This window comes from Leopardus geoffroyi, chromosome A2, assembly GCF_018350155.1.
Source record: "Leopardus geoffroyi isolate Oge1 chromosome A2, O.geoffroyi_Oge1_pat1.0, whole genome shotgun sequence".
Taxonomy (NCBI): Eukaryota; Metazoa; Chordata; class Mammalia; order Carnivora; family Felidae; genus Leopardus; species Leopardus geoffroyi.
In genome coordinates, this window is record NC_059331.1 from 110824239 (window position 1) to 110851317 (window position 27079).

General features: G+C 35.1%; 1 protein-coding gene across 5 annotated transcripts in view; it reads right to left on the reverse strand.

The window, feature by feature from the left end:
- Positions 1 to 27079, reverse strand: part of SNX13 (sorting nexin 13) — a 136267-nt gene that overhangs the window by 8006 nt on the left and 101182 nt on the right. For 3 of the 5 annotated variants that reach the window (XM_045495008.1, XM_045495009.1, XM_045495012.1), the window contains 7 exons: positions 23418 to 23557; positions 12031 to 12138; positions 9762 to 9872; positions 4997 to 5158; positions 3446 to 3517; positions 368 to 513; positions 3 to 71 (listed from right to left, as the gene is read on the reverse strand). In XM_045495008.1, the coding sequence (XP_045350964.1) occupies positions 3 to 71; positions 368 to 513; positions 3446 to 3517; positions 4997 to 5158; positions 9762 to 9872; positions 12031 to 12138; positions 23418 to 23557 (808 nt within the window). The remainder of the gene's footprint in view (positions 1 to 2; positions 72 to 367; positions 514 to 3445; positions 3518 to 4996; positions 5159 to 9761; positions 9873 to 12030; positions 12139 to 23417; positions 23558 to 27079) is intronic. The other 2 variants (XM_045495010.1, XM_045495011.1) reach the window with 1 other exon arrangement.

The window sequence follows — 27079 nt, forward strand, 5'->3', positions numbered from 1 at the left end:
ACCTGAAACGTTTCACTAAGTCCGCTACTTGCTCAGGTGAGGTCATCCAATCAACATGGTCAACTATTTTTCTGAAAGTAAGGAAATTTAAATGAGTAGGGTGAAAATTTTAGAAAATATATAAAATAAGGAAACACTACTTTCATGGAGTAAGCAACTTAGTTTGTATGTAAATTATCTGTAAAAACACTAGGCTGTTTTAATGATCATAAAAGGCCCAGAGATGAAAATTCTCCTACCAAAGTTGAGCAATCTACTTCCAGAAGTACAAGTTTAAAAGCTAAGTAAGAACAGTTCTAAGGGATGAAAAAAAAAAAAAAAAGAAAAAAGAAAAAAACAAAAAACAAAAAACAAAAAACCCTGGTACCTGTTAATAGTATCACCATAAGTGGCTCTAATAAGCTGCTGAAGTAGGTTTTTGATATTCCTTCGCAACCACTGATTCCTCTCTTTTAAGTCAAATACTTCATCCATAAGAAGCAGCATTACTCTAAGTGGAATATTGTCATCCACCTGACAAAATATGGGAAGAAATAAAAAAATGTTTGAGTTACCTATCTATTATGAATGGCTACTTCTGCTGCTTTTACAAAATTATTGCCACTATTTCAGACATCAGAGAACAAGTTGTATTATAGTCTTCATAACCTAACATTTCAGTCTAATTTTTAAAATATATGTCTTTAATAGCCAAATTATGGAAAGGGCCTAAATGTCCATCAACTGATGAATGGATAAAAAAAATTGTGGTTTATATACACAATGGAGTACTACGTGGCAATGAGAAAGAATGAAATATGGCCCTTTATATAAGCAACATGGATGGAACTGGGGAGTGTTATGTTAAGTGAAATAAGCCATACAGAGAAAGACAGATACCATATGGTTTCACTCTTATGTGGATCCTGAGAAACTTAACAGAAACCCATGGGGGGAGGGGAAGGAAAAAAAAAAGGGGGGGGGTTAGAGTGGAAGAGAGCCAAAGCATAAGAGACTCTTAAAAACTGAGAACAAACTAAGGGTTGATGGGGGGTGGGAGGGAGGGGAGGGTGGGTGATGGGTATCGAGGAGGGCACCTTTTGGGATGAGCACTGGGTGTTGTATGGAAACCAATTTGACAATAAATTTCATATATTGAAAAAAATAAAATAAATGTTTTTAACAGTCATTTTGACAGAATATAAAATTTCACAACCCTACAATTCCAAGGTGGTAGAGAAAAAAACTTCTTAAAGTGAATCTATGAAGTCCTGGGAAGAGAAAATTTGGTTCTTTTACTTTTAGTAGAGTCTGTACTAGTCTGATAAGGTAAATGCTATTCCCTTTGCCTATTTTCTGGAGCATCTTTTACAAGAGAACAAAATATTCTCAACATTTCTCCTTATTTAATAGAACAAAACACAATCTACACAAAATAACATGTTTTCCTTTGTTAGTGAGTTGTCTGTATTTAGGTATTTTAAGAAGCTGAAATAAAATCCAGTATATAGCTAAGTTAATACTACAAAAAGCATATTTCACTACATTTCTAAAATTTTAACTTTTAACAAGTAAAAATCTGTACACTTTTGTTATGGGAATATGCAATTAATGGTACAAAAATAAAGGTAAAAGTAAAGACAACTAGAAAAAAGTTTAAAAAAGTTTAAAAAAAGGTAAAAAGTAAATGCAACTAGAATGTTTTGATTCTAAAAATACATACAAAGATTTAGAACTATAATAAAACTGCATATAAATGCCAGTAATTTTATAATACTTTCATCACCAACATACTCTAATTATTTCCTCATCCATGTTGTAACTTAAATCTTTAGGAAAATCCATGAGTTATATATTTTTCACTGTCATGCTGTCAACATTTTCTTAGTGCACCTTTCCTTTCACATGTTGAAAACTCATAGCTAAACCAAATAAGGGGTGGCTGAGGTTGGTGAGGGGCATGGCTGGTGGGGAAAGAGACCAATTTCACTCCTGAGGCAAAATAAATATTGCTCTAGTCTCTGATCAAGTATACTCATGAGTTTGGAACAACATGGTAATTCTAATAAATACCTAAATTGTAAAAACCTCTAACAGAAGGTATGATGTTTTGGATATTATACCAGCATAAATCATAACAAAACATTCTAAAATGAATTTTAAAAAGCAAGTAATAGATTAATACAGTTTATTACAAGAATTTCAATGTGAAACTGAAGGGAGGTAATTGTAACTTGAAAATAAATCTGCCTAAGAAAACAGAATACAAAGCCCAGACTCAAACATATATGATAATCTGATTTGTCACAAGGGAGAAATATAGGACACATGGGAAAAGAGGGCCTTCTCAGTAAATGGTGCTTGGGTCGACTGGACCCCTACCCTCATTCCATACACAAAAATCAATCCTAGATGAATGGGGAATCTATATTTTTGCATGATAAAATAAAAAATATTTTTAAGGAAAATCATAGGTGATCTCTGTGACCTTTCAGTAGGCACAGATTATATATATACATTACACAACAGGACACAAATCAGAAGATATTCACAATACACAAATACTTATATCTAACAAAGAACCACTATTCAGATTATATAAAGCACTCTTGTTAATCAAAAAGACAAAGATAGCCAAGCCAACAGAAAAACAGAGGAAAGAGCTAGACACACAAGACAAGACACCCAAATGGCCAATAAACATATGCAAAAAGGTTCAACATTTCAACAGTCATCAGAGAAATGGAAACCCACATGAGATACAACCCGAGTGGCTAAAATTTAAAAGACATAACATATTGACTGTTGGCAGGCTATGGAGCATTGAAATTCTCATGCATTGCTGGTAGCAGTGTAAGCAGCACAAACACTGTGGAAAACTATTTGACAGTATCTATTAAAACTGAATTTATGAATACCCTCTAACCAAGCAATTCCATTCCTGGGTATAGACCCAACAGAAATGTGTACTTAATTTTTTAATCAAATGACATGTACAAGAATGTCCATAGGAGTACTACTCATAATACAATAAATTATACTATATTAACAAAATGGAATACTGTAGGTCGACAAGAATGAAGAAACTACAATCACACAAAACAACATGGAAGAATATCACAATGTTGAGCAAAATAAGCCAGACTTAAAGGAGTACATACCTTACTGTTTCATTTATATAAAGTATAAAAGCAGGGTAGAAGTCAGGATAGTGATTATCCTTGGTGGGGAGAGGATAGTGACAGGAAGAGAGCATTAGGGGCTTTCTGGGGTATTAACATTCTGTTTCTTGTTTAGAGTGATTACATGGACATGTCCAGTTTGTAAGAATTCATCAAACTTAACACATATAATATATACACATTACTGATAGGTATACATATTATACTTTGTTAAAAAGTTAAGAAGATTTGCCAAGTATGATTTCAATTACAGTTGAGTACTACCAAAAACAAAATTAACTCACAGTATCATCAAGTTGAGCTGAGACCCGACAATGTTCAGGATCTGAATCAGTCTTCGGAATTAAAGGAGGCACCTAACGTTTAAAAACAAAAACAAAAACAAAAAACAACAAAGTAAACACACTAAAGAAGACAGTGAAAGAACACAATACAATAATCAATCAAAATGAGCACTAAGCATAATAATAGTGTTTAATTTTATTTTGGGGACAATACATAAGCAAAATTTACATAGTATTAAAAAGTATTAACAATCTACAATTAGAAACCAAATGTTAAAGTGTGATTACTTCTTTACCAAAAGATATTTTTTCCTTTAAAAGAAAAAATGGACTTTTGAGTTGGAAGGGGAGATTATTTAGTCAAACTCCTATACTTTCTAGAAGAAATTAAAGCTAAGAAAGGTTAAATGATTTAAAAACCAAATGTTCGTAGCACAGCCAGGGAACAAAATTCCAATCTTCTTTCTTTTACCATAGGGAGCTTAACAGTATATTAACAAGCTTAAAAAATGAATTAACCTGTTGTTAGATAATATAAGTTATGGGGAAAATGGACAAATTATCATTTGTCAGCATGACAGGAATCATCAAGATTACCTATAATCCCTTCATGTTACTAGTAAGGAAAAGGGACCTGGAAAAGCTCAGTGAGTTCTGTACAAAGTCATATGGGTAGTTATCAGCAAGACTGGCACCGGAAAATCCTCATTTTCAGTGTTAGCGTTATGTTCCCATGATTAGAAACAAAGATAAAGCATCAGAAAAAGTATGAGAATAAATAGAAAAGTATGGATTGAGATACACATTATTTTAGGAGTTGTCTCTTAATGAATTTCTGTTATTTAAATATACACACATACATATATATATGATAGATATTTAGTTAGATCTGACACATGATCTAACAAATAGAAAACTCTAATAGTTACATCCTTTCTTTTATAGTCTTGATCATAACCTTAAACAAGTAGGTCAAAATTATAAAAAGTATAAATGAGAAAGTAACAACCTATTTGGTCTGCTACCTGTATTTGCTAATGTAGTGAAAAAGTTTCCTAGGAAACTCTTCTAATACCACTCACTGGTATATAAAAATAAGGTATGGCCTCAGAGATAGATGACTGTGAGACTGACTTTTTCCTCCCTCTGATCTAGCCACTTGATCATGTGAATCAGGAGAAATTAGGCTTTATGTTTCCTGATGAATACTAACATAGCTAATTTGCACAATAGTGCTTACTTGCTTTGTTTTAGAATTTAATAGCATCATAAAATAAAAACGGCATAATAGAATATAACAGTATAAATAATGTTAACATTACTGGCTTTTACAATTCTACCACAGCAGAGCTTGAGGAATGACTGGATTATAGAGTATCCATTTCTGATAAGAATTTATTCTCTTTAGTTTTTTTTATTATTTATAAGACTATATGTCTAGAAGGCTGTGGACTTCTGAAAAGAAATAAGGTAAATCTAAGCAGGAGCTCAATAAATCTTAGTTAACTTAAAAATAGTTTGCTGTAGGTATTACTGAAAATATCTTCTTACCTTGAAAAATGATTGCTTTATGTCTTGGCCTAATCTTTCTGACATTTTGCCCATGTTGTCTGACATTTTAGTCATTCCCTCTGCCAAGCTATCAGGGAGGGATTTAACTGCATTTGAAACATTCCTCATAGAATTTCGAAGTGGATTTACAAAAGTGTCCATCTAAGGGGAAAAGATATCATACCATGACTTCATTTATCAGATTTGTTACTTAACTGAGAAGCGTGGGAAAAACAGAATCAATACACAAGAAGAATGCAATCATTTTCTAGTCTATAGTATCTCATTGTATTTTAAAAGTACAGAACTGTTGTTTTCAAAATGTATGGTCTTAAAGCTGTATTTTCACACACAAATATGATTAAAAGCTTGGGGGTGATGAGGCTATTGCTAGAAAATATAAGCTTTCGCTTATATAAAAATAAAATACACTGTTAGAGATACTAAGTTTGGCTGCCTTATTAAGGAAATCCTGAAAAAAAAAAAATTTCCCAAAGAGAAATTAACGCAAATGGAATTAGCCACAATGTACTTCTGCTACAATTCAAGGCAACAATAACATAGACATTTTGAAGAAGCACTGAAAAATAAACAATTAGATAAAATAAGCAGAAAGCTCAAGTAATTAACAACTAAGATCTTTTTTTTTTAATAAGTTTTAGATTACATTACATGCTGTTTAAATCTATACAGGGAATATGGAATCCTTTAGTAAGACAGAATAGAAGAAGTATAAAAGAAAATGTGATGAGGAACATAAAAAGGAATAATCTCCAGAGGGCTAGGAAACATTAAAATTGACATTCTGATTGTACAATGTTAGATAATTTCAATTAAGAAAGGGAGAAATATCTAGAAACCAAAATAGCCTACATATGGTACTGAGATTTTTAATAGAAGCAAAAAAGAAAAAAGGGACAGAAAACCAAAGTCATACAAAAAACTAAAGAATATTTTCCAGAAAATGTGAGTCGCATGAAAACTATTGCAGAAACAAATTATGTTCCCTGAAAAAAAAAGAAAAAGAGAAAGTAAAAAAAAAAAAAACGAACTCTACTCCATTGCTTCAGGAACACAGCACAATGTTAAGAGATGAGTTCAAGAAGACAAAATTCCTTTACTCTAATGTTTTCATGATTTTTTCATTAAGAAAAACTAGAAAAGATAAAATAAGTACTATTAATAAACAACAGCAAAAAGTGAATTTCAAGAGAACTGTAAAATAACTGGGAGTTTTTAATTACTCCTTGGATTAAACTGAGCCAATAGTGCTATAGATATGCTTGATGGAATATGCAACATTCAGGAGGGACACTGTCACAAAAGAACAAGTCAGAGGAGAACCAAAGGACAAAAATCAAAGATGAAGAAGGATTTGAAAAACACTACCACTGGTACACAGATACAGAGGTAAAAAGGATAAAAAGATGAAACTCACTCTGTGCATGTGCCCTTGTGTGTAAAATTGTGTGTTCTTATATATGTAGCCTCATGCTATCTTAACACTAAACTACCACTGATACTCTTTTAAGGTAACAGAACCTAAATCTATATCATGAGTTAGTTAATAATTATAAATAGTTGCCTGTGCACCATCCTTGACCTACAGAATCCATTTATTTTTCTATCCTTCTTCCTTTTTGCTTTTTAATTTCTGAGGGTAAAGTCCAAGCATCTGTGTTGGGGGTGCGGAATGGATAAACTAGGGGGATGGAAAAACCTCCACAAAGGATTCTGATGCCTAATCCTGAAAAAAACAGAATTTTAGAAGCATAAAAACAGAGTCCATCACTTATGACAAGGTTTCCAAAAACAGGATAGCTCTTAAAACATGCTTCAAACAAACAAACAAACAAACAAACAATGTGTAAATTACCAAGCAGAGGAGTGAATTATGGATTGCCATCATAAATGTACACGTAGCCTGACTTACCAAAAATGATGCCTATTCATTATCACTTCAGATATGTGTATCAGTAACAACACAAATTAATTTTAACTTAAATTTAGATCCCTAACTATAGCTTAAAATGCCTCATACCATGATGTAAAACTGGATAGAGGGGTGCTTGGGTGGCTCAGTCGGTTGAGCATCTGACTCTTGATTTCAGCTTGGGTTGTGATCTCAGGGTTGTGGGATTAAGCTTTGTGTCAGGTTCTGCACCGAGCATGGAGCCTGCTTGAGATTCTCCCCTCTCCGTGGCTCATGCTATCTCTTTCTAAAATAAAAATAGGGGCGCCTGGGTGGCTCAGTAGGTTAAGCGTTCAACTTCCGCTCAGGTCATGATCTCGCGGTTTATGGGTTTAAGCCCTACATCGGGCTCTGTGCTGACAGCTCAGAGCCTGGAAACTGCTTCAGATTCTGTGTCTCCCTCTCTCTCTGTCCTCCCCTGCTCACACTCTCTCTCTGTCTCTCAACAATAAATAAATGTTATAAATAAATAAATAAATAACATAAAAATAAAAAATAAAATAAAATAAACTGGAAGAAAGATAACTGTGTGCATAAAGGAAGACTGTTACTTATCTCTTCCTAGGAATCGCCTGCATGTCTTGCAAGGCTAGACAAATTGTGTGACGAAGTTAATGTGTTATAATGTATTATTTCTCAAGCTCTGAGAGCCACGGATAAAATGCTTGCAGATGATTTTCTCTAATAGCTATTTAATGTCCAGTAAAATATAATTAAGAAAAAAATATTAAATTATAATTTAGCCAAAAAGGATATGTAGCTGAAAAACCTCTAATTCTTGACATGCATAAAATTATTTTGCCAATCTAAAAGAGGTCAAGATGAACTTGGTAATTACCAACATGATTTATCAAAAATGTATGTTACTAAGGATTTCCAGAAATGATTTGGAAGGATCTTTAAACTCCAGTAGTAATATTTTTAAAAAGTGACACATAGCTGTTTGGATATACAACATATATGTGCTTTACACAAACACACACACACACACACACACACACAGACGCTACTATGGTTGATAAAAAATAATTGGGTAGGGGAGCCTGGGGGGCTCAGTCGGTTGAGTGTCTCACTTCAGCTCACGGTCTGTGGGTTCGAGCCCCACGTCTGGCTCTCTGCTGTCAGAGCCTGGAGACTCAGATTCTTTGTCTCCCTCTCTCTCTGCCCATCCCCTGCTCGCACTCAGTCTCTGTCTCTGTCTCATTCTTTTTTTTTTTTTTTTTTAACGTTTATTTATTTTTGAGACAGAGAGAGACAAAGCATGAACGGGGGAGGGTCAGAGAGAGGGAGACACAGAATCCGAAACAGGCTCCAGGCTCCGAGCTGTCAGCACAGAGCCTGACGCGGGGCTCGAACCCACGGACCGCGAGATTATGACCTGAGCTGAAATCGGCCACTCAACTGACTGAGCCACCCAGGCACCCTTGTCTCATTCTCTCTTAAAAATAAAATAAAATAAATTTTTTTAAAGAATTGGGTAGATCTGATGTAATGTTTCTTTTATCTCAAAAAAAGCTGTCATCAATTCATTAGTTTATCTTAAAATTGATACAATCTTAAGAGAGCATATAAGGTAAACATCAAAAAGATGGAACACCAGAAGGAATCTCTACTGACAATAAAACTATTCAGAGTTGAAATTTCCACTCAATCATGTCAATCATGAAATACAAAGACAATCCCACCACATCCCCTCCTTCTGACATTGTAAGGTACATAATATGGAGCTTGTTATTATAACACTCCACTTAAAAATCTTAACATCCACTTGGACATTAAGACCCAACGCCCTAGAGTAATCATAAAAGTTCTGATGCTTAATTTTTACTTATTTTGTACCAATTTCTTCATCTTCTAAAAAAAAAAAAAAGAGTCTTTTCGGAGGGGGTGGGGGGAAGGAGTGGCAGGGAGGTTGTGGGTTTTGTTTTTTTTTTTTTTTCATTTTGAAATAATCTGAGATTTCTGAAAAGTTGCAAGAGTATACAGAATTCCTGCACATTATTCACGCAGCTTTCCCAAGTGCTGTGACTTCTCCTGTTATTACTGCCACTACTACTACTAAGAACCAACATTCATTCCGAGGTTACTGATGTACCAGGTGCTATAACACATGGAGTATCACATTTGATTCGTACGACGCTTCAAAATGAGAACATCTTCATTACTTGAGAAAACTAAAGGACCAAAAGGTGAAGTAACATATTGCAAGTCATAGCTAGTAAATGGCAGAGTAAGGAGTTAAGCCAAAGACTAATTCCAAAGTCTGTATTCTCACCTACTAAACTATCTTGCCCAATTTCAGTAGTCATTTATTGTCTTAACCTACCATCAAATTCCAAGTGTACGGCTCATATTCTTTGAAAGGCATTTAAAATAATAAAGTTTTCACTCAAGGGACATAAATACTTTTGGGAACATAAACTATTTAACATTTTTTCTTACCCTTATTCCACATATAAGACATTTCCTCCCAGTAAAAGTTCCTTCTCAAGTTATTGAAAAGCTTGTGACCTATCTCAGGTAAACCTTCCTTATTGCATTATTTCAAAAAATCTTTTTTCTTTTTTTCAAGCTCCTGTTAGACTTTAATCTACATGTAAAAACAGGAGTTTATACTTATTAGGAATACCTATCAATAGTAAGTTTACTAATGCATAGAAGATAAACATGCCACGAAGTATTCAAGAACATTTTCTGGTTTTAAAACATACATATACAAATTTATTTTGTTTTATTTAAAAAGAAAGTATGAAAACGGACCTATAAAGAAAACCAGTGTAATAGTCTGCTTACCTTGCGAGCAAAATCCCCTTTCCCTTTACTGTAGGCTTTGTTCTCAAGGAAATCATACACATAGTGAGCCAAAGCTGGGGATGCTTTCATCATTTCAGGAGTTAGTAGTAACTAACAGGAAAAAAATGGTATCTTATATTGATATGGTACTGGAAATTTAGTCCTGTCTATAATTTTATCTGCTAGAAAGTTAAGAATATACAGAATTTTAATTCTGTGCTTTAAAAAACACAATTATACAGTTTATAAATAAAGTCATCAATAATTCTATTATCATTAACAGTTTGGTACATATTTTTCTCATTGTGCTATTTTTGACTTTCAGTGCATCTAATGTCAAAGCTGTCCGAATGGATTTACCACAGTAGTCCTCCCTCTCCATACCTGTGATAAAGTTTAACTTATAAATCAGGCACAGTAAGAGATTACCAACAGCTAAAAATAGAACAATTCTAATAAACTCTAACAAAAGTTGTGTGAATGTGGTCTCTCTCTCAAAATATCTTACTGTCCCCATCCTTTTTGTGATGGTAAGAGATGATAAAATGCCTACATGATTAGATGAGGTGAAGTGAACAATATGCGTGTGACATAGTATCAGGCTACTAATGACCTTCTGACAATTCATCAGAAGGACGATCTCTGCTTCTAGACCACTGCTGGCCATAGATAACAAACCACAGAAAGCGAAACCATGGATAAAGGGGAGACTCCAGTAGTACATTTTCAGGCTTTACAGTTTATACTATAAAGATCCACAACAGTAAACTATTATGTTATTCACATTCTAATTCTAATGTTAATATTAATAGAAAGTACATAAAATAATCCAAATAAAAACTCTGAAGCATCATAAAGAAGCACGAAAACAAAATACGGCCTTCACAACTGTTAATGATATAACCTACTACTTAGTTCCTTCAGTGGAAGGTTTTGACATACATTGAGTTCATTAGATACAATATATACGGTACAGCCACTTTTAAAAGATTCATTTAAGGAGCCAGACTTGGAAGAAGGTAGTTATCTTCTATATCTAATAATTGATATAGATTTTTACACAATTAAAGCTAGTACATTAAAAAAATCAAAATGTTTGACAAGAGTCATACCAATCATTTCTGACGTTCAGTTTTAAGTCAGAAGACAAAGGTAAATAGTAAGAGATTATATGTTTTTACTATCCTTTCAGGAAATAATAATGCCATGGAATTACAATTATGGTTATAAATAAACCAAATTGAACTTATAAATGCTTTTGTAAATGTGTAAGAGAGAGAGAAACTTTCCCAACAAAATAGCCAGTATAGCATTAGCTAAGTTTCACTAAATACTAAGGCAGGGTCAGTAAACCTTTCATAAAGGTTCATATAGTAATTATTTCAGGTTTGTGGCCCACTGTGTTTGCTGAAACTACTCAACTCTGCTGTAGTAATGTAAAAGAAGTAACAGACAATAATAAACTAAATGGATAGCTGTGTTCTAATAAAACTTAATAAAACATGTGGTGAGCTAGATTTGGTCTGCAGTCTGCCATTTGCTGATCCTTGTTCTAGAGGATGGAGTGGGGATCTAAATAATAGAACATTATATACCTGGGCTGAGGCTGGGTCTACTAGTAAACCTTTGCAAATTATTCATTGGAATAAAGAACTATAATGTAATATCATTATTATATCTGGCATCTGGGTACCTATGTCTAAAACAAAGTTACTTCAGGGAGTCGTAACAGCTCATGCAGTAAGTAACTTGTGAGACAAATTTTGTTATTTCATGACAGAAATCTGTAAATCTAAGATACTACATGTCAGAAACAGTCCCTTGAATCTATTCCTCTCTTGAACTATCCTATAATTTTAGAAGCCTTAGACTCATTATGGACCATAGGAAGCATTTATCAGGAATGAAAATCTGCTAGCTTTGGATACACCTTGAAGAGCTACTATCCACTGAATTGGAAACATTAAACTGTTTGGTGTACCATCAAACACCTAGACTTTACAGTAACGTAGAAAAGATAGGTGTATGCATCTAACCCTGAACACACAAAATCCCGATCACTCAGTGTCCAGGAAACTTCTTCGTCAATAAACAGAGAAATAATGTTGATAAATTACTGAGCAGACTGCATGTCACATTGGACATGCTACTCAAAGGTGGTATTCTATTCCATTATTATATCAAAACATTACTTAATAAAGAAAAATCTACTATATCTATACGCTATATTAAAATAAAAATCCATGAGTAATAATAAACAAGGACTTACCTGCAAATATGCATTTAGATCCTTTTTTCTCTTTTCTAAAAAATCTCTATCCATATTATTAAACGTCTTTTTACCAGGAAGCTTCAATATACTTGACAGATTTTCAAACTAGAAGATAAAATACATTCAATAGTTTTAGTTTTATAGAAAAAAAGTATTTTCCAAATAACAATCCTCTATTTATCAAAAGCATCTTTAACAGATTATTTTGCAATACATTACACTAAACAAAAATAAGAAAATATGTCCAAAACACAGTAGTAATGCTATTTATTAATAAAGGAGTATTTTCAATTAAGAATGACAAACATGAATAACTAATAAAGATGGGTGATGTCCGCATGGGATTTCATTTTAAAACTCCCGATTTTGTTCAGAATTATCAATACTAAAATGTTTTAAAAGTGTTTTCTTTAACATTTTGACTTACGAATAAAGTATTAGCAAATATATTTTTAATGATCAAAGATCCATGAGTTTCTGGCTCTTTAAGAAATCTAACAAATCTTTTTACTATTAATGACTTTAAATCAGTTAATCATTGTAATAGCTATTAAAAACAAAAGGTAATTTCAAAATACAGATTGCAATTATACTACAACTCTATATAAACAATTATAGTGTAACACTGACACTTCTTCCCCACCAAACACATGAGAAATGAACTCACAGATTACTAAGAAAAAGTCTAAGAGCCATTAATATGTATCTTATCTTTATAAGGCCACAAACACAAAGTATACACGCTCTAAGTCTAGCATTTATAGACTTAACATTTAGGCACACCTTCAAAGATCCACATATACAATTTTAACTCTACCAGGGGCTAACAGAGTGTAAGAGCAAAGTCATTTAGCTAGTGACTAAGCCTGGCCAGCAGTCTAGTAATTGAAATTTCAAGCAATCTTAGTGTCTTTCCCATGTGATACATGTCCTGAAGTGAAACCAACTTTCTAAAACCATTCTTTGTTTAAAAACATCAACAATAATGGATCTATAGAGAAAATTCATTCCTGGTGCAGAGATTAAAGAGGAAATAAAAAGATGCAGGATGATTTATATCTCCAAACAGAAAGATTCAGATAATTTATTTTATTTTTCAATATTTATTTATTTTTGGGAGTGCAAGTGGGGGAGGGGCAGAGAGAGGGGAACAGAGGATTCAAAGCAGGCTCTGCCTTGACAGGCTGACAGCAGTGAGTATATGCAGTGCTCAAACCCACGAGCCGCGAGTTCATGACCTGAGCTAAAGTCAGATGATCAGCCTCAACCGACTGAGTCACTCAGGTACCCCATTCTGATAAATTTTTAAATGGAATGGCAAATCAGATAGTTGCTTGACACTATAATGTGAATAAGTTCATTGTATGTTATACATGAAAGGTAAAGGCAACTCTTTTGCCTCAACAAAGGCAACCCCCCCCCCAAAAAAAAATCAACAACAACAACAACAAAAACAAAAAAAAGAAACATGCAATTTACAGGGAAAATGTTATGCTGGAGTGATATTCATAAATTTGTTTGGCCACAACAGTATTAAAATAGGTCCTCATTAGATCAAATGTCCAGTGGAGAGCTCCTGGTTTTAAGAATTTTTTTTTAAAAAATCATACCTTATGGAAATAAATTTATTTTTTCAAGGTGTCCTAAAAGTATTTAATTTTCCAGAATATTACTTATCTACATTATCCTAAACTACTGATTTATTTTTAATATAATTTATTGTCAAATTGGTTTCCATATAACACCCAGTGCTCTGTCCAACAAGTTCCCTCCTCAATGCCCATCACCCACTTTCCCCTCTCTCCCAACCTCTCAGCAATCCTCAGTTTGTTCTCAGTATGCAAGAGTCTCTTATGGTTTGCCTCCCTCCCTCCCTCTCTGTAACTTTTTTTTCCCCTTTCCCCTCCCCCATGGTCTTCTGTTCAGTGTCTCAAGATCCACCTATGAGTGAAAACATATGGTATCTTTCTCTGCGTGATTTATTTCACTTAGGACAACACTCTCCAGTTCCATTCACATTGCTACAAAAGGCCACATTTCATTCTTTCTCATTGCCACATAGTATTCCACTATACATATAAACCACATCTTCTTTATCTATTCGTCAGCTGATGGACATTTAGGCTCTTTCTCTAATTTAGCTATTGTTGAAAGTGCTGCTATAAACATTGGGGTATATGTGTCCCTATGCATCAGCACTCCTGTATCCCTTGGGTAAATTCCTAGCAGTGCTATTGCTGGGTCATAGGGTAGATCTATTTTTAGTTTTTTGAGGAAACTCCACACTGTTTTCCAGAGCAGCTGCACCAGTTTGCATTCCCACCAACAGTGCAAGAGGGTTCCCATTTCTCCACATACTCGCCAGCATCTATAGTCTCCTGTTTTGTTCATTTTAGCCACTCTGACTGGTGTGAGGTGGTATCTCAGTGTGGTTTTGATTTGTATTTCCCTGATGAGGAGCGACGTTGAGCACCTTTTCATGTGTCTGTTGACCATCCGGATGTCTTCTTTGGAAAAGACTCTATTCATGTCTTCTGCCCATTTCTTCACTGGATTATTTGTTTCTCGGGTGTGGAGTTTGGTGAGTTCTTTATAGATTTTGGATACCAGCCCTTTATCCAGTATGTCATTTGCAAATATCTTTTCCCATTCTGTCAGTTGCCTTTTAGTTTTGTTGATTGTTTCTCTTGCAGTGCAGAAGCTTTTTATCGTCATGAGGTCCCAACAGTTCATTTTTGCTTTTAATTCCCTTACCTTTGGAGATGTCTCGAGTAAGAACCTGCTGTGGCTAAGGTAAAAGAGGTTTTTTCCTGCTTTCTCCTCTAGGGTTTTGATGGTTTCCTGTCTCACATTTAGGTCCTTTATCCATTTTCAGTTTATTTTTGTGTATGGTGCAAGGAAGTGGTCTAGTTTCATTCTTCTCCATGTTGCTGTCCAGTTCTCCCAGCACTATTTGCTAAAGAGGCTGTCTTTTTTCCATTGGACACCCTTTGCTGCTTTGTCAAAGATTAGTTAGCCATACATTTATGGGTCCAATTCTGGAGTCTCTATTCTATTCCATTGGTCTGTGTGTCTGTTTTTGTGCCAATACTATATGGTCTTGATGATAACAGCTTTGTAGTAGAGGATAAAGTCTGGGATTGTGATGCCTCCCACTTTGGTTTTCCTCTTCAATATTACTTTGTCTATTTGGGGTCTTTTGTGGGTCCATACAAATTTTAGGATTGTTTGTTCTAGCTTTGAAAAGAATGCTGGTGCAATTTTGATTGGGATTGCACTGAATGTGTAGATTGCTTTGGGTAGTATTGACATTTTAACAATATTTATTCTTCCAATCCATGTGGATGGAATGTTTTCCCATTTCTTTGTGTCTTCTTCAATTTCCTTCATAAGCTTTCTATAGTTTTCAGCATACAGATCTTTTACATCTTTGGTTAGGTTTATTCCAAGGTATTCTATGGTTCTTGGTGCAACTGTCAATGGGATCAGTGTCTTTATTTCTCTTTCTGTTGCTTAATTATTGGTGTATAAAAATGCAACCAATTTCTGTACATTGATTTTGTACCCTGAGACTTTGCTGAATTCATGTTATCAGTTCTAGCAGACTTTTGGTGGAATCTGTCGGGTTTTCCACGTAGAGTATCATGTTGTCTGCAAAAGGTGAAAATTTTGACTTCATCTTTCCCAATTTTGATGCCTTTTCATTTTGTTGTCTGATTGTTGTTAGGACTTCCAACACTATGTTAAACAACAGTGGTGAGAGTGGACATCCCTGTCACGTTCCTGATCTCAGGGGGAAAGCTCTCAGTTTTCCCCACTGAGGATGATATTGGCTGTGGGCTTTTCATAAATGGCTTTTTAAATTTTTTTTTCTTTAACATTTATTTATTATTGAGAGACACAGAGCGTGAGCAGGGGAGGGGTAGAGAGAGGGGGAGACACAGAATCTGAAGCAGGCTCCAGGCTCTGAGCTGTCAGCACAGAGCCCAACATGGGGCTTGAACTCACAGACTGCAAGATCGTGACCTGAGCCAAAGTCAGTCGCCCAACCGAGCCACCCAGGCGCCCCAGCATAAATGGCTTTTATGATGTTTCTATCCCGACTTTCTTGACGGTTTTTATCAAGAAAGGATGTTGTATTTTGTCAAATACTTTTTTGCATCTATTGACAGAATGATATGGTTCTTTTATTAATGTGATGTATCACATTGATTGATTTGCGAATGGTGAATCAGTCCTGCAGCCCCGGAATGAATCCCACTTGATCATGGTGAGTAATTCTTTTTATATGCTGTTGAATTAGATTTGCTAGTATCTTGTTGAGAATCTTTGCATCCATATTCATCAGGGATATTGGCCTGTAGGTCTCCTTTTTTATGGGGTCTCTGTCTGGTTTGGGAATCAAAGTAATGCTGGCTTCATAGAACGAGTCAGGAAGCTTTCCTTCCATTTCTATTTTTTGGAACAGCTTGAGAAGGATTGATATTAACTCTGCTTTAAATGTCTGGTAGAATTCCCCTGGGAAGTCAACTGGTCCAGGACTCTTATTTGTTGGGAGATTTTTGGTAAGTGATTCAATTTCTTCACTAGTTATGGGCCTGTTCAAATTTTCTATTTCTTCCCGTTTGAGTTTGGTACTGTATGGGTGTTTAGGAATTTGTCTAATTTCTTCCAGGTTGTCCGGTTTGTTGGCATATAATTTTTCATAGTATTCCTTGGTAATTGCTTGTATTTCTAAGGGATTGGTTGTAATAAATCCATTTTCAATTGTGATTTTATCTATTTGGGTGCTCTTTTCTTTTTGCGAAGCCTGGCTAGAGGTTTATTAATTGTGTTTATCTTTTCAAAAAACCAACTCTTGGTTTAATTGATCTGTTCTACTGTTTTGTTTTGTTTTTGTGATTCTATATTGTTCATTTCTGCTCTGATCTTTATTATTTCTCTTCTTCTGCTAGGTTTGGGGTGTCTTTATTGTTCTGCTTCTAGTTCCTTTAGGTGTGCTGATAGATTCTGTATTTGGGATCTTTCTTATTTCTCAAGATGGGCCTGGATTGCAACGTATTTTCCTCTTAGGACTGCTTTTGCTGCATCCAAAAGGGTTTGGATTGTTGTATTTTCATTTGCATTTGTTTCCATATATTTTTTAATTTCTTCTCTAATTGCCTGGTTGACCTATTCGTTCTTTAGCAGGATGTTCTTTAACCTCCATGCTTCTGTAGGTTTTCCAGACTTTTTCCTCGGGTTGATTTCAAGTTTCCTAGCATTGAGATCTCAAAGTGCGCATGGTATGATCTCAATTCTTTTATATTTACTGAGGGCTGTTTTGTGACCCATTATGTGGTCTGTCTTGGAGAATGTGCCATGTGCACTAGAGAAGAAAGTATATTCTGCTGCTTTGGGATACAGAGTTCTAAATGTATCTGTCAAGACCATCTGGTCCAATGTATCGTTCAGGGCCATTGTTTCTTTACAGATTCTCTGTCTAGATGATCTGTCCGGTGCTGTAAGTGGAGTATTAAAGTCCCCTGCGATTACCACATTCTTATCAATAAGGTTGCTTATGTTTGTGATTAATTGTTTTACATATTTGGGTGCTCCTGAATTCAGTGCGTAGACATTTATAATTGTTAGCTCTTCCTGATGGATAGACCCAGTAATTATTATATAATGCCCTTCACCTCTTGTTACAACCTTTTTTAAAGTCCAGTTTGTCTGATATAAGTATGGCTACTCCAGCTTTCTTTTGATTTTCACTAGGATGATAGATAGCTCTCCATCCCCTCACTTTCAATCTGAAGATGTCCTCAGATCTAAAATGAGTCTCTTGTAGACAGCAAATAGATGGGTCTTGTTTCTTTATCTATTCTGATACGCTATGTCTTTTGATTGCAGCATTTAGTACACTTACATTCAGTGTTATTATTTAAAGATATGGGTTTAGAGTCATTGTGTTATCTGCAGGTTTCATGCTTGTAGTGATGTCTCTGGTACTTTGTGGTCCTTGCAACATTTCACTCACAGAATCCCCCTTAGGATCTCTTGTACGGCTGGTTTATTGGTGATGAATTCTTTCAGTTTTTGTTTGGGAAAATCTTTCTCTCCTTCTATTCTGAATGACAGGCTTGCTGGACAAAGGATTCTTAGCTGCATATTTTTCCTGTTCATCACACTGAAAATTTCCTGCCACTCCTTTCTGGTCTGCCAACTTTCAGTGGATAGGTCTGCTACTACCCTTATGTGTCTACCCTTGTATGTTAAGGCCTGTTTATCAGAATCCTCTCTTTATCCTTGTATTTTTGCCAGTTTCCCTATGATATGTGGTGCAGAAGATTGATTCAAGTTACGTCTGAAGGGAGTTCTCTGTGTCTCTTGGATTTCAATGCCTGTTTCCTTCCCCACATTGGGACATTCCCAGTTATGATTTGTTCAAGTACACCTTCAGCCCCTTTCTCTCCCTTCTTCTGGAATTCCTATGATACAGTCATTGTTCCGTTTCATTGAATCACTTAGTTCTCTAATTCTCCCCTCATGATCCTGGATTTTTTTCTCTTTTTCCATAATTTTATCTTCTAATTCACCTATTCTCCCCTCTGTCTCTTCAGTTCACACTGTGGCCACCTCCATTTTATTTTGCACCTCATTTATAGCACTTTTTTAATTCATGATGACTCTTGATCTCTGTGGCAATAGATTCCTAAATTCTTGTTCAGTTATGTTGCTTGTATCTGTTTTGATCAATTTTTTAGCTGTCGTTTCTTCCTGGAATTTGATGAGAATTCTTCCATTGCATTATTTTGGCTAGTTTTCTGTCCCTTATGAGTTTTAAAAGCTTGTCATGTGTGCTCTACATCTGCGAGCACTGCTATGTTAAAGGGGGTCATACACTGTCCAGGGTCTGGCCCTTCAGGAGGTGTTTTGTGGAGAGTGTTACTTTCTCTCTGTTGTTGTGATTTTGGTTATTTTATTTCCCTACTCGTAATAATTTTTGGACCCTCCACCAGGTGTGGTTTAATTTTTTCCTTGAAATAGCCCTATGGCCCCTCAGGTTGTCCTGGTTTCTCCCTGGTAAACTTAGTTTCTTTTCCTCCCAGACTCTTGGGGTTCAAAGTCCTTTGGCTTCAGCCCTTCTTTGTTTGAGAGACGTGGGAAGTACAGATTCCCCTACGTCTCAGCCATGTTGGCCACCCACCTCTCCTAAACTACTGATTTAATTTTATAGAATACATACTTTATTCTAGTATTACAAGTACGTTATGGGTGAAGTGTACTGCGCTCCCGAGTTCAGATGTTGAATCTTTAACACCTAGTACTTCAGAATGGGGTTATATTTGCAGACAGGGACTTCCGAGAGAGAATTAAGTAAAACAAAGCCCTCAGGGTGGGTGTAATCTAATCTGACTGGTATCATTATAAGAGGAGGAAATCTGAACACGCAAAGAGAAAAGAGACACCAGGGACGTGAGCACACACAGAAAAGGCCATGTGAGGCCATATTAAGAAAGGCATCCATTTGACAGCCAAGGAGAGATATTTCAGGAAAAAAAACAAATTTACCAACACTTTGATGTTGGACTTCTAACCTCCAGAACTGCAAGAAAAGTATTTTTATTGTTTAAGCAACTTAGTCTGTGGTATTTTGTTATGATAGCCCTGGCAAATTAATACATCAAGGGAATATAACAGTATGCAAAACAACAATTTATTTTGGGGGTGCCTGAGAGGCTCAGTTGATTAAGTGTCTGACTTCAGCTCAGGTTATGACCTTGTGGTTTGTGAGTTCAAGCATCATGTCGAGCTCTGTGCTGACAGCTGAGTCTGGAGCCTGCTTCAGATTCTGTCTCTCCCTCTCTCTCTGCCCCTCCTCTACTTGCTCGCTCTCTCTCTCTCAAAAATAAACATTAGAAAGAATTTTTTTTTAATTTCAGAAACTTTAAATTATTAAATGTTGTTAATAAAAAGAAATAAATTAAATGCCACAAAAATAGTTATTTTCTTAAAGCCTAGATTATCAAACTCCTTTTTAAACTGTCTAGAACAGAAGCATATAGGACTCATAGTTTTCTCAAATATTGCTATTATAAAAAAAAAATGGGGAAATTTTATACTCTAATTAAACTTACTATAATTGTGGTATTTTAAAGATTATATTTAAATACAAGATAAAGGGAGCCCATTCCCTGAAAGGTAATATAATTCTCTCTGCAAAAATTCATGAATGTATTTTTTTTTTATATTTATCTTTGAGAGACAGAGTGTGAATGGGAAAGAGGCAGAGAGAGAGGTAGACACAGAATCTGAAGCAGTTTCCAAGCTCTGAGCTGTCAGCACAGAGCCTGACATGAGGCTCAAACCCATGAATGGTGAGATCATGACCTGAGCTGAAGTTGGTCACTTAATGACTGAGCCAGCCAGGTGCCCCCCATTATTTTTTAAATATTTTTAAAATATTTTTTAAACGTTACAAGGATTCAAAATTTGTTTATATCCAAGCACATAATACTTTTACTCAGTTACCTTAAAGCATACTTAATATTTTTTAAATCACTAGTATTTTATCTGTGCTAATATACAATTCACTCAATATAATACAATTGCACAGTGTCTACTAGAATGTAGGCTCCCAGAGGCAAAGACTAGGTCTGTCTTGTTCACTGTTGTATTCTGAGCACTGAGAACAGTACCAGGCACACAGAAAAACTCAGTGTAGGTCTGTCTTGTTCACTGTTGTATTCTGAGCACTGAGAACAGTACCAGGCACACAGAAAAACTCAGTGTGTATATGTATGTATGTGTGTGTGTGTATATATATATATATATATATATATATATATATATATATGAATAAATAAATGTGTAGTTCAGGCCATTTCTAAAATAACGTGATATTTAATATTAATTATTTTCTTTCAATTTTATAAATCTTTATCAATAAAACATCCAATGAGCCTAAAAACATCTTTAAAGAAAATAGTATATTTAGACTGGAAAAGTTTACATCACAAAGTTAAGAAAACAAAACCTGTTTTAAAATAATGTTAACACTTGAAGAGCTCTATGGAGTTAAAATTTATTTGTGTCAATAGGTTGTACTGTTACCAACTGATGAATTACTATGAATCACTGCATTTTTCTTCTGCTGTTTTATGAGAGATTTGAGTTTAAAAATATAGATAAGGCAGAGCTAAAGGCGAATAGCGTGGGTCTTATTTACAAATGTTTAGTATTTGCCTTAAAGCTACATTTTCACTTAGAAGCTTTGTTTTTTAAATTCTTAAGCTCTGTGAGCAATCTAAGTAATCATATACTACTGTGACTTGATAAGAAACACAAAGTCAAAACACATGCACTTTGCCTGCACTGAGCCCTTTTAAAAATGACTTCTCTTGGGGCACCTGGGTAGCTCAGTTGTTAACTGACTTTGGCTCAGGTCATGATCTCACAGTTTGTGGATTCAAGCCCCGCATCAGGCTCTGTGCTGACAGCTAACAGCCTGGAGCCTGCTTCAGATTCTGTCGTCTTCTCTCTCTGCCCCTTCCCCATTTGTGCTCTGTCTCTCAAATAAATAAATGTTAAAAAAAAAAAGTAATAAAAAAATAAAAATGAATTCACTTTATTAATTTCATTTAATTTTTGCTGTATTGTAAAAGGAAATTTCTGTATGGACTGTTCTATTAATAAAGGTTTTTTTTTTTTAAGTATGTTCTTCACTTATAATTGTCAATATGTAAGCGTAAACATGATATTTACAGTCCTTGCCTAGAATATTTAAATTATGCAGTTATTATTCCTCTTAATAGTAAAAAGTTAACACTATTCAAAGAAAATTTCACATTATTCCAAATTCCCATTGATTTCCAAGTAAATAAAACTACTTAGCAATTCAAATTATTTTAAAATTTATCAGGTTTGGTTGATATATGAGGATGTGAAGAAAGATAATATAAGCTGTGGGATTTCAGACTCTAAAATAGGTAATATTTATAAAATTAAAGCAATTATTTCATCAATGTGGGACAGAAAATTCTTTCACCTCTGCAAAAAAATCAATCTAAGCTGAAGAAACAAACCAAGACAACGAAAACAGAAGAATAGACATGTCCAAAGTTGTTAATTTCCTTATGAATATAATTTAAAATAGTATTTTTCATATGGGCTTCTGGAGTCAACCCTAATCTGGTTTTAATCACTTTTAAGCTATTAATTGTTTATTTCACTCTATTCACAAAGTATTTTAATGAAATGATCATGGTGCCGACCATATTTTTTCCATTATCTTAACTGAAAAAAGATATTTTCTGATTACTCAAATAATACAATGTCATGTCAAAGCTTCTGTCCATTCAGATGTCACCACTAATTATCAGTATTTTTACTGGTTTAAAACCAGCATGTATAGTTAAAAAACTTTGAATGAAATCAGATTCTCAAAAGTTACATTCCATAGACCACATATTCCAATTCATGTGATGATGATCTATTTTTTTTTTAAGTTAAGGAAAAAAGTATTTAATAAAAAGTAAAATAGAGAAATAATTCATTTACATTTGTTGTCTTTAAGCGTCCACATACTTCTATAAAACAAGAGGGATGTATTTTTTTTTTTTTAATTTTTTTTTCAACGTTTATTTATTTTTGGGACAGAGGGAGACAGAGCATGAACAGGGGAGGGGCAGAGAGAGAGGGAGACACAGAATCGGAAACAAGGCTCCAGGCTCTGAGCGGTCAGCACAGAGTCCGATGCGGGGCTCGAACTCACGGACCGCGAGATCGTGACCTGGCTGAAGTCAGACGCTTAACCGACTGCGCCACCCAGGCGCCCCAAGAGGGATGTATTTAGTAAGAATTAAAACATTAATTGGCTAATGTTAAACTTAATTTAGGTTGTGGTTCTTAAAACAACTTAATAGACCAAGGATTTAACTGTTACACTATTGGGTAAGGATACTATTTAAAATAACTATAACTCTGGATTATATTGTCCAAAATAAAAACACAAAATGCCCTACAGTGATACTCCTCCATGTCTTAAACCAAACCCAAATCCCAAATACCTCTTGCAAAGCACAACACACTCACACACACACACACACACACACACACACACACACACAAAGTCAGAAAGATACATTCATTATAATTTTCCAAAGCAGACCACTGATATTTTGTCACTAGTCTACAAAGGTAATAACTGGTTAAAGATTGATTTACTGGTTAAATGCTCCTAATCATTCTAACATTATGCTGACTAGACAAAAATTCTTACCTTACTTCCTTTGGCTCTGCTCATTATCTTAGCATCCTCAGAGCTATTTAGAATCAAACATCAAATCAGGAAACAACAAAAAATGCACAAACTCGAAAATGTACGTTCAGTGGAGGATTACCTGTTCAGTGATTCTCATGTGGAAGTCGTGAAAGTCGCTGTAACGGCGATAGGTTTTCCACATCTCCTCGCTGTTAAGACCACGCCGGTGAACAGTGATGGCATATAATGCGTACGTCTTGCCATGATCATTACAAACGCCTGCCACAGCATATGGGTCATAGTCAGCATATACTAGTCATTTCAAACAAAATGAAGAGGAGCAAAACACACACAGAAGAGGAAGATGAAGAACAAAAACAAACAAAAGAACATGAAGTGAAGAAGAATTTGAAATGACAGGCTGAGACAAAAGGATGTCACCAAAGGATAAGACTCCCATCCTCTGGACTCACATTCACATTATAAGTTTATGATGACACCACTAGCCACACAGTGATACCTACCTACTTCGACTCACTTCCTCAAGAGCTTGTACCTATTCTTAGTATGACACCACAATACCGCCTCATAATGCAACATTATTCTCTACATATTTAATTAAAAGAAAAGTAACAGAAATAAAATAACAACCTTTGATACTAGCTTTCACCATTCAATTGTATTTCAATTAATATCTCTCCAACCAAACAGAAAGCAAAAGCCAAGAACCACAATTCATGCATTCTGGCAAGTCTCTTTACTGTTTACAATTATCAAAAATTTATAAATGTAGTTCATTCTGGAGATTTTTTTTTTTAAAGACATTTTCCTACACAGGATCCTAGTGAGGTAAACTCAAAACCTGTTCCGATTTTGTACTAAACTTAAGACATTTGTTGTGAATCATTTTCTCTAATTTTCTTTCCTATTTTCCAGTTTCTTTCCTCTTTCTAGTGTTGTATTCTAGATCGTTTCTTCAGGTCTCTACAAGTTTTGAGTCTCTAGTCATCTATATCTGGTCTAATTCTTTTTTTTTTTTTTTTTAATTTTTTTTTTTTCAACGTTTATTTATTTTTGGGACAGAGAGAGACAGAGCATGAACGGGGGAGGGGCAGAGAGAGAGGGAGACACAGAATCGGAAACAGGCTCCAGGCTCCGAGCCATCAGCCCAGAGCCCGACGCGGGGCTTGAACTCACGGACCGCGAGATGGTGACCTGGCTGAAGTCGGACGCTTAACCGACTGCGCCACCCAGGCGCCCCCGGTCTAATTCTTAATCCATCCACTGACCTCGGTTTCAATTACAGTATTTTTTTCTATGATTTTATTTTGGTTCTTTTGACAAAGTGTTGCATCCTTGCCTTAGCTTTTATCTCTACGAGTGTTTTTAATATCCTCTCAGGCTAGGAGACCCTGTGGTACACAATCACTTGAGGATGGCTACATCTAGACATACCCACGCTGGGAATCAAGACGGGCTTTCAATTTCTTGTGGGTACCATTTCCAGACATGATCTTGGCATTCTTTGTTTTATTCTCTTGACACCAGGCTAAGTTTTTCTAGTTCCTCGTTCCTATTAAGCCACCCTTGGTTACTCTGGGCTTTATGTGAAGTACCAGGTTCCAGCTTACTATGGCCTTAGCTCATCCTGCCGCTTCTAAATTTGAGGGACATGAAAATGCTCTCAAAAATAAAAATAGCAGGGGTGCCCGAGTGGCTCAGTTTCAGCTCAGGTCATGATCCCAGAGTCGTGAAATTGAGCCCGACATGGGGCTCCATGCTAAGTACAGAGCCTGCTTAGACTCACTCTCTCTCTCTCTCTCTCTCTCTCTCTCTCTCTCTTTCTTTCTCTCTCTCTCCCTTTGCCCTTCTCCCCTACTCGCTCACTCTCTAAAATAAAAAAAAAAAATCTTTTTTGATAAATAAAAAAAATTAAAATCAAGATAGCAATGTTCATGCTCCTGTGAGCTCCCTGGCTTCAACTCCACTTTGCTTTCCTAAATTTATTTTTCGTCATGGCCTATGGCACCTGTACATTTCTCCCTGTAGCTATTTTTATTTTACTGTTTTCAGCCTTTCTATGTGTGGAAGGCAGGATTTCCAATAGCACTTTAGACTACCATTTGGCCCACAAGTATAAATTGCTCTTCTAATAATAGATTACATTAATCCATAATTGTGAGGGGAAATAGTGGCTGACTAAATATTCTGTATTTTGTATATAATTAGGCCAAGAAGGGTTTGCATAGCATCTTACTAAATTATTTTAATAGCATGAACGCTAAAAATCTAAACTGGCAAATGCAGTTTGGACAGAAACCTCTTTTAGGCTTTCATCAACATTCTTCTAAGATTTGCTCTGTCTACTCAGAATTGTCCTTTGTTCCCTTTTTATCTAATATCAATTTCCTGATTTGTCAAAATATAAGATTAGGGATAGACTTTGGTTGCTTCACTCTCTGAGACTTTAGCTCTATGTAACATTATTTATTATTCACTGTTCACTTCTTCCAATGATCCTTCTCACAGAGACCTGTGCACAACAAACTGCACCGAACTTTTTCACCCTGTTATAGAACCAGCACCACTCAACAGAGTCAGCACGGCAATGAGGGAACAGTTTTATCTGTTGTGTTCAAGAGAGGTTTGGTGAAAGAAAACAGAAAGCAGAAGCCTATTAGGCAACAAATCATAACCAACTAGAAGTTAACAAGAGTAAGAAGACTAGGATGGAATAGAAAAGACATGAAGGGAAGAATGTTAAGAAAGCATTCTAAAAAAGATTTCTCACAAATTGACAGGCAGAGGAGCTCATGACTCGGGTGCATGAACAATAGGAAGAATAGGTTGTGCAGAAGACAAAAAGGTAATTTGATTTTAAAAACAGATAATGAGGCTGCATATATTTATTATAAGATGACGGTGAGATATTACAGTGGAAATAGGTTTTGCTTTCATTAAGACAATGTTACTTATGGCAGGGGATGTACAAGCTATTTGTCACTAATCCAGAATGAGATAAGGAACTAGACCAGAATGTAAATCAAGCTCTCATCACTAAGTACATTGCTTAATTTAGCTAGTAATTTTAAAGATTTCACAAAGAGAAGTGTTCAGTAGCTCATGGATCACTCCTTGAGAAGCACTTCACTAGAATCTACATTCTACTTCCTGTAATAAGATGTTAAAAACATAAAATCTAGACTCAGAGACTATGAAGTCTAACTGGTAAAATATTTATGGAACAAACACTAATGTATAATGGCTACTCATGTAATTACTAATGTAATTAATTAGTCTCATAACAGCTCTGTGAGGTACACATTATTATTGATCCATTTTATGGATCACAGAAGTTAAGGAACTTGCCAAGTTCACCCAACCATTAGGTGGCAGAGCTGGGACTTGAACCCACGCAAATGGGAAAAAAGTTATGGTCTTAACAACTATATTATGTTGCCTCTTTAGTATTCATACTTAAGTTTGTCTGACAGAAATAACAATTTATTAAAAATGCTTTTAGTGTTTCCATACATTTTAAGAAGCTAATAAATACTTTTAAATGAATGGATAAAGGAGCTAGAAAATCAGAATGTTTAGAGAAAAGAAAGATCTACAAAAGAAACATGAACATGAGTATCTTCCTTGACACATAAAGTATAAGGTCCTCAAGAAAGAAATAAGGACAAATACTGAATATTTGCAGTTTGGAAATATCTTCCCATTTGGAAGACAAACCAACAAAGAAAAGAGAGACTTTTAAAAAGAATTTTACATTTCAGGAAGCAAAATTGAAACAAC